Consider the following 15,729-nt stretch of genomic DNA (forward strand, 5'->3'; position numbering starts at 1 on the left):
TCCTTGTATGACACCAGCATCTATGTTCAATCATTTGCTCAAGTCTGTGTTCACTTTAACTGTGCAAGCTGCACTTCATGCAAAGCCTTGATGAAGTTAGTTATTTATACTGGTGTACAATAACACTTCAAGATATTCCAGAGTGAATCTTGTTGGAAGCTGTAAGTACATTCTTAAAATCTATGAAGTTTACAAGGAGTGGATTTTGCCATTCAGTGCTCTTTTTGATGGTTATTCTGAAGGTGAAATTCTGATCACCACAGGATCTTCCAGGTCAAGATTCAGCCTGCTCTGCCCTTAGCTTTTGCCTCAAAAGCTTTTAGAGCTGGTTGGAACATTTTACCTATTGAGGCTCTGGGGATGGGTGAGCAAAGGCCTACCCACAGCTAAAGCCTCACAGCCTTAAGGGAAGGTGCCACTGGAATCAGGTCTCAAATGATTTGGAGGGACAACAAATTAAAAAAACAGGGACAAGAGTAAAGATCACAGGTACAAACTCAGGGTTCAGAAGGGGACATTTTAGATTAAATGAAATTTCAGTGAAATACAGTATTTTGTCAAAGCCAAAACTTTTGTGGAAACATTTCAGTTTCGATGATGACTTTGTCTGAAAGGTGAGACTCTCATGATCTGTAGCAGAGGTGGGCAAACTTTTTGGCCCAAGAGCCACACCAGGGTTGTGAAACTGTATGGAGAGTCAAGTAGGGAAGGCTGTGCCTCCTCAAACAGCCTGGCCCCTGCCCCCATCCATCCCCTCCCACTTTCTGCCCCCTGACTGCCCCCCTCAGAACCTCCGATCCATCCAACTCCCTCTGCTCCTAGTCCCCTGACCATCCCCTCCTGGGACCCCCCACCCCTAACCGCTCCCCCAGGACTGAGTGCCCCACCCCATCCACACTCCCGCCTACCACAGGCCCCCCAGGACTCCCACACCTATCCAACTGCTCCCTGTCCCCAAGTGCCCCCCAGTACCCTCTACCTCTTATCCAAATCCCCGCTCCCCATCCCTTTACCATGACACTCAGAGCACCAGGACTGGCAGCAGTAAATAGCACATTCCTACAGGGAGAAATTTAATACACTAAACCAGGGGCTCTCGCGGCCGCACTGCCTGGCAGGAACTCGCAGCCCAGCCACCCAGAGTGCTGGCAACATGGCGAGCTGAAGCTGCAGGGGAGGGGGAACAGCAGGGAAGGGGTTGGGGGGCTAGCCTCCCCGGCTGGGAGCTCAAGGACTAGGCAGGATGGTCCTGCGGGCCGGATGTGGCCTGCAGGCGGTAGTTTGCCCATCTCTGATCTATAGCCTGGTGATTAAGGCAATGGCCTGGAAGATGAGATGCCAGGTTCAAGTCCTTGCTTTGCCTGAATCAGAGCGATCTGGCATGAAAAACTCTTCTCTGAAGCTGGGTCTCCCACTGCCACACATATTGATCTGAAAACGGAGGTTTCAATACAATTCTATTTTTGCAAACTTCTTCAAAAGATGTTGGATTTGTTTTAAAGTGAAATTAAAACAAATTTCAAAAGTTGCCACGAGACAGAATTGTCCTATATCAGTCAGGTAACTACTTCCTTTATTCTGTTTATGATGATACTACAGAATACTTTGCTTGTCACCGAATGGAGTGTAACACCTTGCCAGGTATTGCAGTTGCTTTCTTTGGTATTTTGATTGTAATGCCATTTTTCCATTGTACTGGAGGCTTTTTCTGGTTTTGTATTTTGTTCAGTGATTTTATCAGTGGTAGCATCATAAGCTTTCAGCATTTTCCCAATTACTTTGAAATTGCTGCTACAATGTCTTGTCTGTTAGCCTTCTGCTGTCAATTTTCTTGGTGCTTTTTGTGGTTGTTTTTCTTCAATTTAATCTTCAATCTTACGACACATAAATTGTGGTCATTTCTGATGTCAGCTTGTCTGTATGCTCTGAAGTCCTGGAGAGTTGACTTAAAGGTCCTTCTAATACCTTGTCAGTCAGTTTGGTTATGGTAACACCCTTTGAGGAATTCCAAATTACTTTACAGATATTTTTGTGTTGGAATAGTATTCCACCAATTATAAGTTCTGAAGCCAAGCATATTGTTTAAATAAAAAGGAAATTGGCGTGCTTTTGTTTTACATTGTCTGTCCCAGATGACAGTGAATACATGCATATGCTGCAACACTTGTGCAACAAATCTTCGCCAGTGGTTGAACAGGAAAAGGAAATCTATGCCTTTTGCAGTGCCAATGATTTGGAGAGAGCCAACAGATCATACCAGCAATTGTTACTTCTGCATGGTGCCTCCAGTTGGGAAAGGTGTGTCAAAGAAGAAAAAGTGGACTGTGCATTATCCAAACATTCCATCAGCTATACGCCCAGTACCCTACGGAGAAGGACTGCCGGTTCCTGATGCACCAGAATCATTCTCACTTGAGTCAGATGAGGAAGAGGAAGAGGATGAAACTTCTGGTCCTGAACCATCAATGTCACAGGACCCACATTTTCTCCCATCCTCCTCCTCTGAACCACACCTCCTAACACAAGGTGAACTGAATGACCTTGTCAGGGATTTGGAACTACCCAAGACTAAGGCAGAGCTGTTGGGCTCCAGACTACAGCAGTGGAATCTCCTGGCAGGCTATCAGGGCAAATGGAGCCCATCAATGCTTGCAGACTGTTGCTGGACAGTGACAAGAGATGCTCCATTTAATGAAGACAAGCCAAGAAGCGCCGAGTAGACACTGAATAGGACTAATCTATGTACATAATAGTTTTTTGCCTTTTGTTTCATAATCAATTTTATTTATATAACCCTTTTGCTGATTTTTAAAGTGTTACATAAAAAGGACAGGTGAAATATTATCATGTAAAGCAACCAGAAACACATGAAAAGACCTAGGTTTACAATGTATGATTAAAACTCTACTATCTACACAATATACATAGACATAAAATGTAAAAACTTAAATATCTTGGAAACAGTAGCCAATCAGTTGTTTTAATTGTCATATTTGAATTCAGCACATCAAAATACATAATAAATATCACATTTTATCTCTGAAGCAGACAACTTCTCAAAAATTGTAGACCTGTGTAATCATACCCTGTGCCAACACTTCAGTGCAAAGAGGGGAAGTCCATTTATACAATATGCTTTCCATACAAAACACAATCTTTCTTTAATTCCTTTCTGCCAGAATCTCATAGCTATACCAACTAGGGTGACCAGATGTCCTGATTTTATAGGGACAGTCCCGATTTTGGGGTCTTTTTCTTATATAGGCTCCTATTACTCCCCATCCCATCCCCATTTTTCACATTTTCTGTCTGGTCACCCTAATGTCAACAAAAGATGAACATCCAATGGAGTTTTTAAAAGGGTATAAGAGAGAACTCTACAATCTCCTCAATTAATCTAGTTCTGAAGTTCCAGACTGACATACAGGCTGAGTGCATAATGGGTTTGCCTGTATAGACTCCGCACAATTACTAACTCATTGCTCTGAAAAAGCACTTAGGGGAATTTGAGGCACCTGGAGTATGAAAGGTGCTATACGGCAAAACATAGGCTTTTATTGTTCTTTCCCATTTGACTTTCACATCTACAACAAAAAGTAACCCATATGTGCAAGCTCATCCTTGTCTTTTGATGAAACTCCATTTCCTAAGAATTTTCAACATACAGATATTTAATATTTTTAAACTCCTTGAGAGCCCATGCACTTCTTCCCCTGGAAAGTAAATACGATCAACCAGCTGGATCAGAATTCAGAGGGGTATCATTCTGTTATAAGGCATTGCACAGTCCCTTCCCTCAGAGTTTTTACCCAATCTTGCTCCAAAACCAGAGGAAATCAAGGGGTGGAACTGTCTGCTCAGCTGCTATTTCCTTAGCCACAGTGCATTCACTTCCTTCTTCCCAAAGGGGATCTTTGGAGCACCTAGTCTAAACGTAAACAGAACTGAAAAAAAAGAAAGCATCAGAAAGACCCTTGGGATCTTTAAGTTCAAACACAAAATCCTAAAGGAAGATGACCGAATATTCCTGCTATTACATTTATGTAGTTTGCCATCATCCTGTTTGTCTAGCTGCTCAGCATGCAGAACTTGGTAGAACAGGTAGTCTATGAAATTCTCTAGCACCTTACATTTCACTATAAATTAGCTGAGGCTCTTACAATATTTATTTTTATTTTTTATCTGAAACAAGGTGTGTGAAATTTTTCTCCACAACAGTTATGCTCAGCAGTGCACCTGCTCTCAGTAAAACCTAGACAGTAAATGAAATGCATTTGTTAGTGACTATATTGTCTTTTGTAAATACATATCAGAACCTCTTGACTTTTCCTGTCTTTGAGCCAACCCCACATTTTTGCTATTAATATGTTTTAATTTAAAAGCCCATTTTCATGGTCAGATATGCCCAGATATGGTGTGGCTAGATGGCTGCTTCCCCTACTTTGATCTGTTTTCCTCATACTTGGTAGTGTAGTCATAGGAATTGTGAAGTCCCTTGGGTCCAAATGGAAAAATCCAGTGCAGGCCCTGAGTGGCACAAACATGTCTATCTATAGGGAGAGATTGTTCTGAACTCTAACTTTCCTTTTCCCAAGGTGCTAAGAAGACTTAATGGAGAAAAGAGTGCTTCCCCCCCCCCATTTCTGGAGAACATTAATCTGTGTTTTGCTGTGTCCTTTTCTAACATTTCCTTCCATCTTCCTTTCTTTCTAATTAAACATTAGCCAGCATGTTTTGTAGCATTTTTTCCCTGTTCTTATTTTTCTGCAAGAGACAGAATGGATATTATTTTCTCAGGCAGAGAGTAACCTGGAGCATGCAAGTACTTAGCAGGAGACTGGGAGGCATATTGAGGTGGAAAACAGCCATATTTGGTTGTCACAGCTTAGAACAGTGACTGTGGAGTGGGAGAGGTAGAGGGATGGTGGTACTGTTCTTGTTGACTGGGGTATTCTGAACTAGCAGCATCCATTCTCTGAAGCCTTACAGTCTAAGGGTTTTTTCTTTGTTGTTCCTTTTCTTCTGCATTATATAAGTGGAAATAAAAGGTGACGCTTCCTTTAAAAGGGGGAATTATGTGATTTCTGTAACTATAAAAGCTACTAAAATGTGCTGGGAACTTCTGCTTTGGGCTTGGAAGCCAGATCTGAAGGCATTTCTCTTGCATAGACTGGTCTGAATACTGCCAGAACCTGACTGCGAGTGAACTGGCATTTTGCCCCATTCTGAAGGATTGCTTTATTTTGGTGGCTGGCTTAGTTCATTCTTTTAGACATGCTGTTTACATTCTCATTTTTTGCATGTGTAATAAAGAAAAACAATCCCTCATGCTATTTTAAAAATCTCCCTGCTGGAGTCATGCACTTCCTCCCCAAACAGGGATGGGAATTCTAGCTCCCTCTATAGGTAGCAAGTGAGAAGAATCATTAAAGTGCTTGTAGTCTTGTGAATTGTGGTTACGTAGTGAATGTTCTGAATCTGATAAGGGGCTTGAAAACAACAAATGGCACAGTGACAGATGGAAATATGCACCATATGGAGCATAATAATATAACTACAGAGTCTCAAAATTCCAACTCTGGGGAACCCGCCAGCTGACGTGGGAGTAGTGAGAATTTCATGAATTATGTTACTCTTGAGTAGAGTTGAAAGTACAAAAGATTTCAACAGCCTACTGATAAATATGCAAGTAGTTTTTTTCTCTGAATTAGAGGAAAAGGAGGCAGATTTGTTCAGGTCTTTGAATCTTGAGCTCTGAGCAAAACATAAAAGAAAAATGGTGTATATGAGAGGATATATATATTCAAAACTCATCTGCAGGAATGATTTGCATCTGTGATCCCATCGTTGTACACATACTAAGCAGGGTTAAAACAGGTTAGTGTTAGAATGGGAGATGGCCAAGGAACTGTAATGATCTTGGGGTTCATTAAATATCAAACCAGTGACTGAGAGAAGAATAAAACTTTAATAAACAAACTGGAGAACTTCTATAGTGAGCTGCTGAGACTGTGCAAAATACCTATTTGGTAATGTAAAATACAAAATTTCTGGCACTTGCCAGGAGAGAAGCTGGCTCCACCCCAATGTGCAGTTCCACTCGGCTGTGGTCCTTTCTGCTGGCTTTATTATCTTGTTATTCCGATAAACACTGAATGGCTTGATACCACAGAGATTCAGGCTCCAGTCTCAGAAATAAGGAGCTCTCAACCAGAAAATGTAACTAAATGGGACATAGTAACAAAAGTGGATTGTAAAAGCTTTTAGCTAGTTATTTATACTGGAGAAGTGAGGAAACAGCAAGCACTGTAAACTTCTTGGGGCATAGAGCAGCAAAGAATCCTGTGGCACCTTATAGACTAACAGACGTTTTGGAGCATGAGCTTTCGTGGGTATTCAGATGCATCTGAAGAAGTGGGTATTCACCCACGAAAGCTCATGCTCCAAAACGTCTGTTAGTCTATAAGGTGCCACAGGATTCTTTGCTGCTTTTACAGATCCAGACTAACACGGCTACCCCTCTGATACTTGGGGCATAGACTGTGTCTTCCATTCTATGCTGTACAGCTTGAGCACTCGAAAAATAACTTCAGAAGTGCTCAACATTGACTTAAATGGGAACTAAGTTAATCTAGGGCTGAGCGCTTTGAAAAATCGCATTGTGTCAAGGTAAAGATGCTGCAGCCTATTAAGGGGTTCTGGCCTGTTACATGGCTGCTCATAGAAGAATATAAAATAAAGCCAAAACTGGGTAAAAGGGAAACTAAGAGGAAGGCTGTTTCCACTTTCAGCTGGCTAAAGAAGGGAAAGTCTCTGGGAATTATTGCCAAGAGTTTTTTGGTTGATTTGCTTTTGTTGTGTGATCTTTTTGTAGATAATAAAACAAGCCCTGGGGAAAGGGCCTTAAAACAACTAATACTTGGAGGTTTTTTCCCTTCCCTTAGCTTCTGAATCTTCCCACCAAGGGTGCGGGAGGGGAGTGGACATAACAGATCAGGAGATGGGATGCAATAATTGGGAGAATTGGAGGGGATAGAGGAGGAGAGCAGATGAGAAACTTTTGCATCTGACTAGGGTGAGGAGAGAGTTATAGAAGGGAAAGGGGGGGAAAGGGAAGGCAAGCTGAGGGGAGGGAGAATGTCATGTCATATTTTGTCAGTTTTCTCTTGGTAGAAATGGGCGAGATCCCATGCAGCAAGAGAATTTCTCTCTAGGTTGGCAACACAGATTACAGTATTCATTTGAGAACCAAAGAAGAAATTACTGTGCTAGGCCACTTGTCCGTCCCAATTTACTTTCTTGTGCAGGAACATATATAGAGATTGAGCAAGCTAGTGTGACAGCTTGCAGATCCTGTTGATCAGGTCAAGGATTGTGACCAGATTAGTTACTAGCAATTTTCTGGATCTGCAAGTGCCAGCAAGGGGTGCTGCCCTATTCTTTTTCAAAGGTTGCTCCAAGGGGTTGAATCACAATAGGCTTGTAACACAGCTGACGTACATCTATGGATAAATGTCAGGGGCTGGCAGTGATTCACTTGGAAAGCCTGTAGCAGTTTACCATATCATTACTTACAGTGAGCGTTGTTATAGTTATTAATGCTGAGGAGTTAATGTGGCTGAGATGGGAAAGGGAGGGACGGGAAGGAGAGTGCACCGAAAGTGTGAGACCTTTTCAAAATAATTTCCTGATGAGAATTTCAATAAACCTTTGGTGAGGAGCTGTGACAGCTAGGCATACCCCATATAACAAGCAAGCTTTATTATTTTTAAAAAGCTCTTCAAGCATGGTGTTACCTTATACTGTATCCACTTGTGCTGCATATCCAGCTAAAAATTCCTTTCTCATGCTTCCTTGACAAGCCTATTTTCTTTTTTCTTGAGAGCAGATTTTAGGGACTAAGATTAAATCTGTTGAGAACCACGGGATGCCGCAGGTGCTGAGCTCTTCTTAAAAATTAGACCTGACACTTGACAGAAAAGCAAAGCTTACTTCCTGTTTTAGCAGTGCTTTAAGGCACCCCCGGTGAGGCTGCATCTAAACTGGAGTGGCCATTTTTCAAAAGTGAGTGGTCTAAGGGCCCTCTGTGATCTTCATGAAATCTTTACTTTGAAGATTCATTAGAACATTCACTGACAGTATGTTATTAGGAAAACTCTCAGGGAGAGTATTCTTGAAGTATTATCAAAGGGGGAGCCTGTGTTGACTGTTGTGTGATCAGGCATATTAAAAAATATAGGGAAAGTAAAATGAGCTAGACCTGATCCTAATGGATAAAAGGCTAAATCATAAGTTTATCATGCCATTTTAGAAAGGCTTAGTAATCCCTTGTGGAATATCTGTAAAATGTTGCAGTGCTGTGCCATTTCCAATATTACAGCTAACCGAATAACATTACAGCATGTATATCCCGAAATCCTTTTTGTCTCTTATTTAGTCCAATATTGAAAAATTCAGGACCACATATTTACACTGGGCCTGCAGATTGCATGCATGAGAACTGTCCTGTTCGTGACTGTGAAACACTGATCGCACTGGCTAGAGCTTGACATGTTGTACACAAGTGATGTATAAGCCTCCCCACAAAGCTCTGCCAGTGCACCTCATTCCTGACCTCCTAACTGAAATGCATTTTAAGGAGAAGGAATTGAGATGTGATAACAGAAATAGAGTTTTGGGTGGGTCTGATGAGCAGTTCTCTCTCCTCACTCAGACTGAGTGTCTACAAGCAGCGCTGGAGATAACAAACCCCAGAAGTCTACTAGGCAGAATAAAATCAGAAAAGGGTTTAAAATAAGCTTATTGAACATATTTTACCCCATAAACTTGGTGAACAATTTGTACATTTATCTGCAGTAGCTCATAGGGCTGTTGTAAACCTGAATTTATGTTTGTAAAGTTGCTTGGATTCCTCAGATGAGGGGAGGCTAAAAGGGCACAGGTTTATATATTATTGCTCTTCAAAAGAATGTCTGTGATGACTACAACTATTTTAAACTTGAAAACAATAACGATCGGTACATAATTCTCACAGAGGTTCTAAAATTCCTGGCATGTGTATAGTGTGAGAGGAGGTTGACACACCAGGTTGTAGGTGTGTGCAAGTATAGATACATGTAAGAATAAAGGATTGTTTACCTGATACATTCTAATGGCTACTTCAAATGAATTATTTGCTTTTTCAAATATGCAGAAAATGTGTATGCTAAAATTTGCTCATTTAAAAAAAAATTTGGATATGAGTAGTAGTTGCTTTTCAGCAGAAAATACTATATTTTAACTTTTGTATTTTCTCCTCCCACACCCTGAGGTGCATCGGGCATCCACCATTTTGTTCAGAGTTCCAGTTTATGTAGTGATGCTGTTGCTTCTTAGGCTTTTTTTTTACTGGAAATTAAAGCATTTGGGGTAAAGTTTTCAAAGACTCCTAACTGGTGTAGGAACGTAAGTCTCATTGAAAGTCACTGGGTCTTGGCGTCTGAAATCTCTTAAGTACTTTTTTAAAATCTTATCTTTAAACTATTACATTAAGGCTTGATCTTCTGCGGAAGTCTACAGGAGTTTTTCCATTGACTTTGGGAATTCTTTGTGTACTTTTCTAGCCTGCCTTTTTTTAGCTGACAGTGAATTTTTTCTGGCTGAGTCATATACACCTGGAACTATGGCAGTGCTAAGTAAAAAAGACACCTTTGAGAGCAAGGAGACAATGCTCAAACACAGCAGCTAAGTTCTGAGGAATTCTAGCAGCTGATAAGTTTTTCATTTTTCTTTTCCCAGGGTAATTCTGGCCTGGGGTTCAGTATTGCTGGAGGAACAGACAACCCTCATATTGGGGATGATCCTGGGATATTTATTACTAAGATTATACCAGGAGGAGCTGCAGCAGAGGATGGAAGACTCAGGTAAAAACTTACTACATTACATGCATTTGGAAACTAAATGTACCATTATTAATTATTTTATAATGCTCCAGTGTGTGCTAGGTGTTTCACAGAAGACATAGACATATAGGGCTGAATTCTCCTCTTTGATATGCCTGCACAAGCAGCATAAAGTGGCCAGAGAAGGCTACTGAAGAATTTCCTCTGTGCAGGGGATTTCCCTGCTGGCCTAAAGCTGACAGAGGTAGCCCTGCCTTTTTATCTGCTTAAGAGTGGGCAGGACAGGGGCATACCAGTGTGGAGCTCTGCCACGCCTAATCCCTACACGTACACACTTGAGGAACCTTATTCCAGTGGCATAGGTTAAGTCTTTCCATGTACAGCCCTGACTTGTCACAGCTGGGCAGCACTGAATTAAGGAGCCACAACCAGCTGCCTGCAGCTTCCCTTTACACTCCCCTTTGGGGACACCTTACTGTTCCTTGGCTGCAGAGGTGTGGTATGCTTTCTTCCATCTTCCGATGGCCTTTCTTCTCATATGAGAACCTAACCACAGTGATCTATTCTGTCGCCACCTCCCGGCTAGGTTATTGCTGTTGCTGTTGGGTTGAATGCTGCAGCCACATGGAAGCAGCAACATATGGCGGTGCACCTCTTTAAGCAACAATGGACAAAATGAACACGCCGTCCCAGTACTTGTGCTTCCCATTCATTTATGGACTGAATTCAAACTCCTAGTTCTAATCTGCAAGGTCCTTAGCATGCTATGTGTTCAGTTATCTCCATGAAAGCCTCACCATCTGCCAGCCACTAAATCGTATGTCTACATTGCAATTAAAAACCCGTCTGTGGCCAATGCCTGCAGACTTGGGCTTGTGGGGCTCAGGTTGCAAGGCTGTTTAATTGCAGTATAGATTTTTGGGCTTGGGCTACAGGCCAAGCTCTGGGACCCTTCCACTTTGCAAGGTCCTAGAACCCGAGCTCTAGGCTGAGCTCAGAAGTCTACACTGCAATTAAACAGCCCCACAGCCCAAGCCCTGCCAGCCTGAATCAGCTGGCACAGACCAGCCATGGGTGTTTAATTGCAGTGTAGGTATCCCATTCTCAACCAGGGGTGTGCTTACCCTGTTGGGGGTATGCAGAGGTCTTCCAGGGAGTACGTCAATTCATTTAGATATCTGATTAGTTTTACAACAGGCTACATAAAAAGCACTAGCGAAGTCAGTACAAACTAAAATTTCCTACAGGCAGTGACTTGTTCTATGCTTCTCTATATATTGTACTCTGAAATTAGAGTACAATATTTATATTCCAGTCAATTTATTTTATAATTATATGGTAAAAATAGGAAAGTCAGCAATTGTTTAGTAACAGTGTTCTGTGACACTTTTTGTATTTATATGTCTGATGTTGTAAGCAAGCAAATAGTTTCTAAGTGAGGTGAAACTCTGGGGGAATGCAAGACAAATCGGACGCTTGAAAGGGGTATAGTAGTCTGGAAAGATGGCGAACCACTGCCTTAAGACTTCTGGTGCACCAGAGGGAAAATATAGCTAGAAAGGATAAAATTCTTAGGCTGTGTAGCTATAGTGCTCTGAGTGGTAGGGTCTGAGTTGTAAGAATTCCTTACCAAAGGAGATCAAATGACCCTAAACCACACTACATTCAAAACACATGGTAAGATGCATCTTTTTACCAAAGCCTTTCCTACTGATAAAAAAAATAGAATCATGAGAAAGTAGAGAGTTTCAAGCAACTTTTAGATATTTCTTTTGTTATATAAGTAGCAGTGTTTGGCACTATTACTGCTTCTTCTTGTTAATTGTTTGTATTATGGTAGCGCTATGTGGCCATTGTGCTAGGCATTGCAGAAACATAATATAGACAGTCCTGGCCCTGAAGAACTTACAAGTTACATGTAAGACCGTAGACAATGGGTGGGTATAAGGAACAGATGGGAGCACAAGCAGACATTGGCACTGGGATATCATGATAATAGGCACTCAAGATATTTGTTATAGTACCTAGCATGATTGGGGCCTTCACCTGTAGATGCTACCTCCCTAGAAATAGTAAGATATCCAAACAGAATTTATATATTAGCTGTTAAATTTCCAAACAGATCTACTAGTGAAGATATTTCACTATTTTAACAGACTGTTTTAGCTTTTTAAGCCATTGTAATGGGCAGATTCACTAAAGTTTTGCTTTAAATAAAGTATCATATGAAAACAAGTATTTAGTAACTCACTGCTTCGCTAATTAATGACCATGGACTCAACTCATGATTTCTTATAATTGCTGTGTTGTAAAATACTTAGAGACATGTTAAATTCACAAAATGTAGTATACTAATGCAGCTCTTAATCCATATTAAAAACAAAATTGGTAGTTTTTCTCTGCAGCTCAGCAAAGGTTTAATACTAGCGATATAATGAGTTATCCTGTTAGTATGACTTACATATTTTTTTACAAAATATACTACATAATATTTACTAGTATATTGTGAAATAAATAGTTCAAATTGAATTATAGTTTTAAAAATAAATGATAAAAGTGCAATTGGTGTTGTGTTTCTCGCTAATTTGGAAGCTTCAATCATTCACAATGGGTCTACCATCATTAGAGCAAATTAGCTAGATGCAACTGTAGTTGAAATTTAATCTGAAGGGCAGGCAAGTGTGCTGCTTTCAATAAAACTCTGTCCTTCCTCACTGAGAATGATTTTTGAGGCTTGCACATATTTATCTAGGCTTCTGTGGTTTGGAAGGAGGAGGAAAGAATTTCTATTGAAACTGGCTTTATGTAAAATCTGTGAAAACCTGAGCAGTTTCAGAGGAACATTCAGTAGTAGGAATGTTGATACAGATTTTTCAAGGCTCCTCCATAGCCTCCTAATTAGACTTCTCTCTCTCTCTCAACAAGTTGCCCAGAGCTCCTTGGTTGTTTCCCACATCAGTTCCCAACAAGCTCTTTTATAATTTCATAATCTACAATCATTTGTATTCACCTTCCTGGCTCTCACACGCATACTGCACCATTATCTTGTCTTGTTTTTAATATAGTTTATTATAATTTAATTTTTGTGCAGTGAAGTGGCAGAGAAACTTTACATGGGCTTTAAGGAGGGCTTTAAACTAGGTTCAACGGGGACAGGTGAGCAAACCCCACAGGTAAGTGGGGAACAAGGCCTGGGAGATGGGTTGGAAACAGGAAGGAGCACGGGCTATAATGGCAGTGAGGAAGGAGGGTCAGGGCAAAGCTGGGAGGCAAGATCAAACCAGTATCTTAGATGCCTATATACAAATGCAAGAAGTATGGGTAATAAGCAGGAAGAACTGGAAATGCTAATAAATAAATACAACTATGACATTGTTGGCATTACTGAAACTTGGTGGGATAATACACACGACTGGAATGTTGGTGTGGATGGGTATAGTTTGCTCAGGAAGGATAGACAGGGGAAAAAGGGAGGAGGTGTTACCTTATATATTAAAAATGTACACACTTGGACTGAGGTGGAGATGGACATAGGAGACGGAAGTGTTGAGAGTCTCTGGGTTAGGATAAAAGGGGTAAAAAACACGGGTGATGTCGTGCTGGGAGTCTACTACAGGCCACCTAGTCAGGTGGAAGAGGTGGATGAGGCTTTTTTCAAACAACTAACAAAATCATCCAAAGCCCAAGATTTGGTGGTGATGGGGGACTTCAACTATCCAGATATATGTTGGGAAAATAACACCGCGGGGCACAGACTATCCAATAAGTTCCTGAACTGCATTGCAGACAACTTTTTATTTCAGAAAGTTGAAAAAGCTACTAGGTGGGAAGCTGTTCTAGACTTGATTTTAACAAATAGGGAGGAACTTGTTGAGAATTTGAAAGCAGAAGGAAGCTTGGGCGAAAGTGATCATGAAATCATAGAGTTTGCAATTCTAAGGAAGGGTAGAAGGGAGTACAGCAGAATAGAGGCAATGGATTTCAGGAAGGCGGATTTTGGTAAGCTCAGAGAGCTGATAGGTAAGGTCCCATGGGAATCAAGACTGAGGGGAAAAACAACTGAGGAGAGTTGGCAGTTTTTCAAAGGGACGCTATTAAGGGCCCAAAAGCAAGCTATTCCGATGGTTAGGAAAGATAGAAAATGTGGCAAAAGACCACCTTGGCTTAACCACGAGATCTTGCGTGACCTACAAAATAAAAAGGCGTCATATAAAAAATGGAAAGTAGGTCAGATTACAGAGGATGAATATAGGCAAATAACACAGGAATGCAGAGGCAAGATTAGAAAGGCAAAGGCACAAAATGAACTCAAACTAGCTATGGGAATAAAGGGAAACAAGAAGACTTTTTATCAATACATTAGAAGCAAGAGGAAGACCAAGGACAGGATAGGCCCACTGCTCAGTAAGGAGGGGGAAACAGTAACGGGAGACTTGGAAATGGCAGAGATGCTTAATGACTTCTTTGTTTCGGTCTTCACTGAGAAGTCTGAAGGAATGTCTAATATAGTGAATGCTTACGGGAAGAGGGTAGGTTTAGAAGATAAAATAAAAAAAGAGCAAGTAAAAAATCACTTAGAAAAGTTAGATGCCTGCAAGTCACCAGGGCCTGATGAAATGCATCCTAGAATACTCAAGGAGTTAATAGAAGAGGTATCTGAGCCTCTAGCTATTATCTTTGGGAAATCATGGGAGACGGGGGAGATTCCAGAAGACTGGAAGGGGCAAATATAGTGCCCATCTATAAAACGGGAAATAAAAACAACCCAGGAAACTACAGACCAGTTAGTTTAACTTCCGTGCCAGGGAAGATAATGGAGCAGGTAATTAAAGAAATCATCTGCAAACACTTGGAAGGTGGTAAGGTGATAGGGAATAGCCAGCATGGATTTGTAAAGAACAAATCGTGTCAAACTAATCTGATAGCGTTCTTTGATAGAATAACGAGCCTTGTGGATAAGGGAGAAGCGGTGGATGTGATATACCTAGACTTTAGTAAGGCATTTGATATGGTCTCGCATGATATTCTTATAGATAAACTAGGAAAGTACAATTTAGATGGGGCTACTATAAGGTGGGTGCATAACTGGCTGGATAACCGTAATCAGAAAGTAGTTGTTAATGGCTCCCAATCCTGCTGGAAAGGTGTAACAAGTGGGGTTCCACAGGGGTCCGTTTTGGGACCGGTTCTGTTCAATATCTTCATCAACGATTTAGATGCTGGCATATTAAGTTTGCGGACGATACCAAACTGGGAGGGATTGCAACTGCTTTGGAGGACAGGGTCAAAATTCAAAATGATCTGGACAAATTGGAGAAATGGTCTGAGGTAAACAGGATGAAGTTCAATAAAGATAAATGCAAAGTGCTCCACTTAGGAAGGAAGAATCAGTTTCACACATACAGAATGGCAAGAGACTGTCTAGGAAGGGGTATGGCAGAAAGAGATCTAGGGATCATAGTAGACCGCAAGCTTAATATGAGCCAACAGTGTGATACTGTTGCAAAAAAAGCAAACGTGATTCTGGGATGCATTAACAGGTGTGTTGTAAACAAGACACGAGAAGTCATTCTTCCGCTTTACTCTGCGCTGGTCAGGCCTCAGCTGGAGTATTGTGTCCAGTTCTGGGCACCGCATTTCAAGAAAGATGTGGAGAAATTGGAGAGGGTCCAGAGAAGAGCAACAAGAATGATTAAAGGTCTTGAGAACATGACCTGTGAAGGAAGGCTGAAGGAATTGGGTTTGTTTAGTTTGGAAAAGAGAAGACTGAGAGGGGACATGATAGCAGTTTTCAGGTATCTAAAAGGGTGTCATCAGGAGGAGGGAGAAAACTTGTTCACCTTAGCCT

At 41.2% G+C, this 15,729-nt stretch overlaps 1 protein-coding gene across 13 annotated transcripts in view; it reads left to right on the forward strand.

The window, feature by feature from the left end:
• Positions 1-15,729, forward strand: part of DLG2 (discs large MAGUK scaffold protein 2) — a 1,579,821-nt gene that overhangs the window by 1,080,127 nt on the left and 483,965 nt on the right. For all 13 annotated transcript variants that reach the window (XM_050940648.1, XM_050940534.1, XM_050940523.1 and 10 more), the window contains one exon: positions 9,778-9,902. In XM_050940648.1, coding sequence (XP_050796605.1) covers positions 9,778-9,902 — 125 coding nt within the window. The remainder of the gene's footprint in view (positions 1-9,777; positions 9,903-15,729) is intronic.

The sequence above is a fragment of the Gopherus flavomarginatus genome, chromosome 1, assembly GCF_025201925.1.
Source record: "Gopherus flavomarginatus isolate rGopFla2 chromosome 1, rGopFla2.mat.asm, whole genome shotgun sequence".
NCBI classification, from domain to species: Eukaryota; Metazoa; Chordata; order Testudines; family Testudinidae; genus Gopherus; species Gopherus flavomarginatus.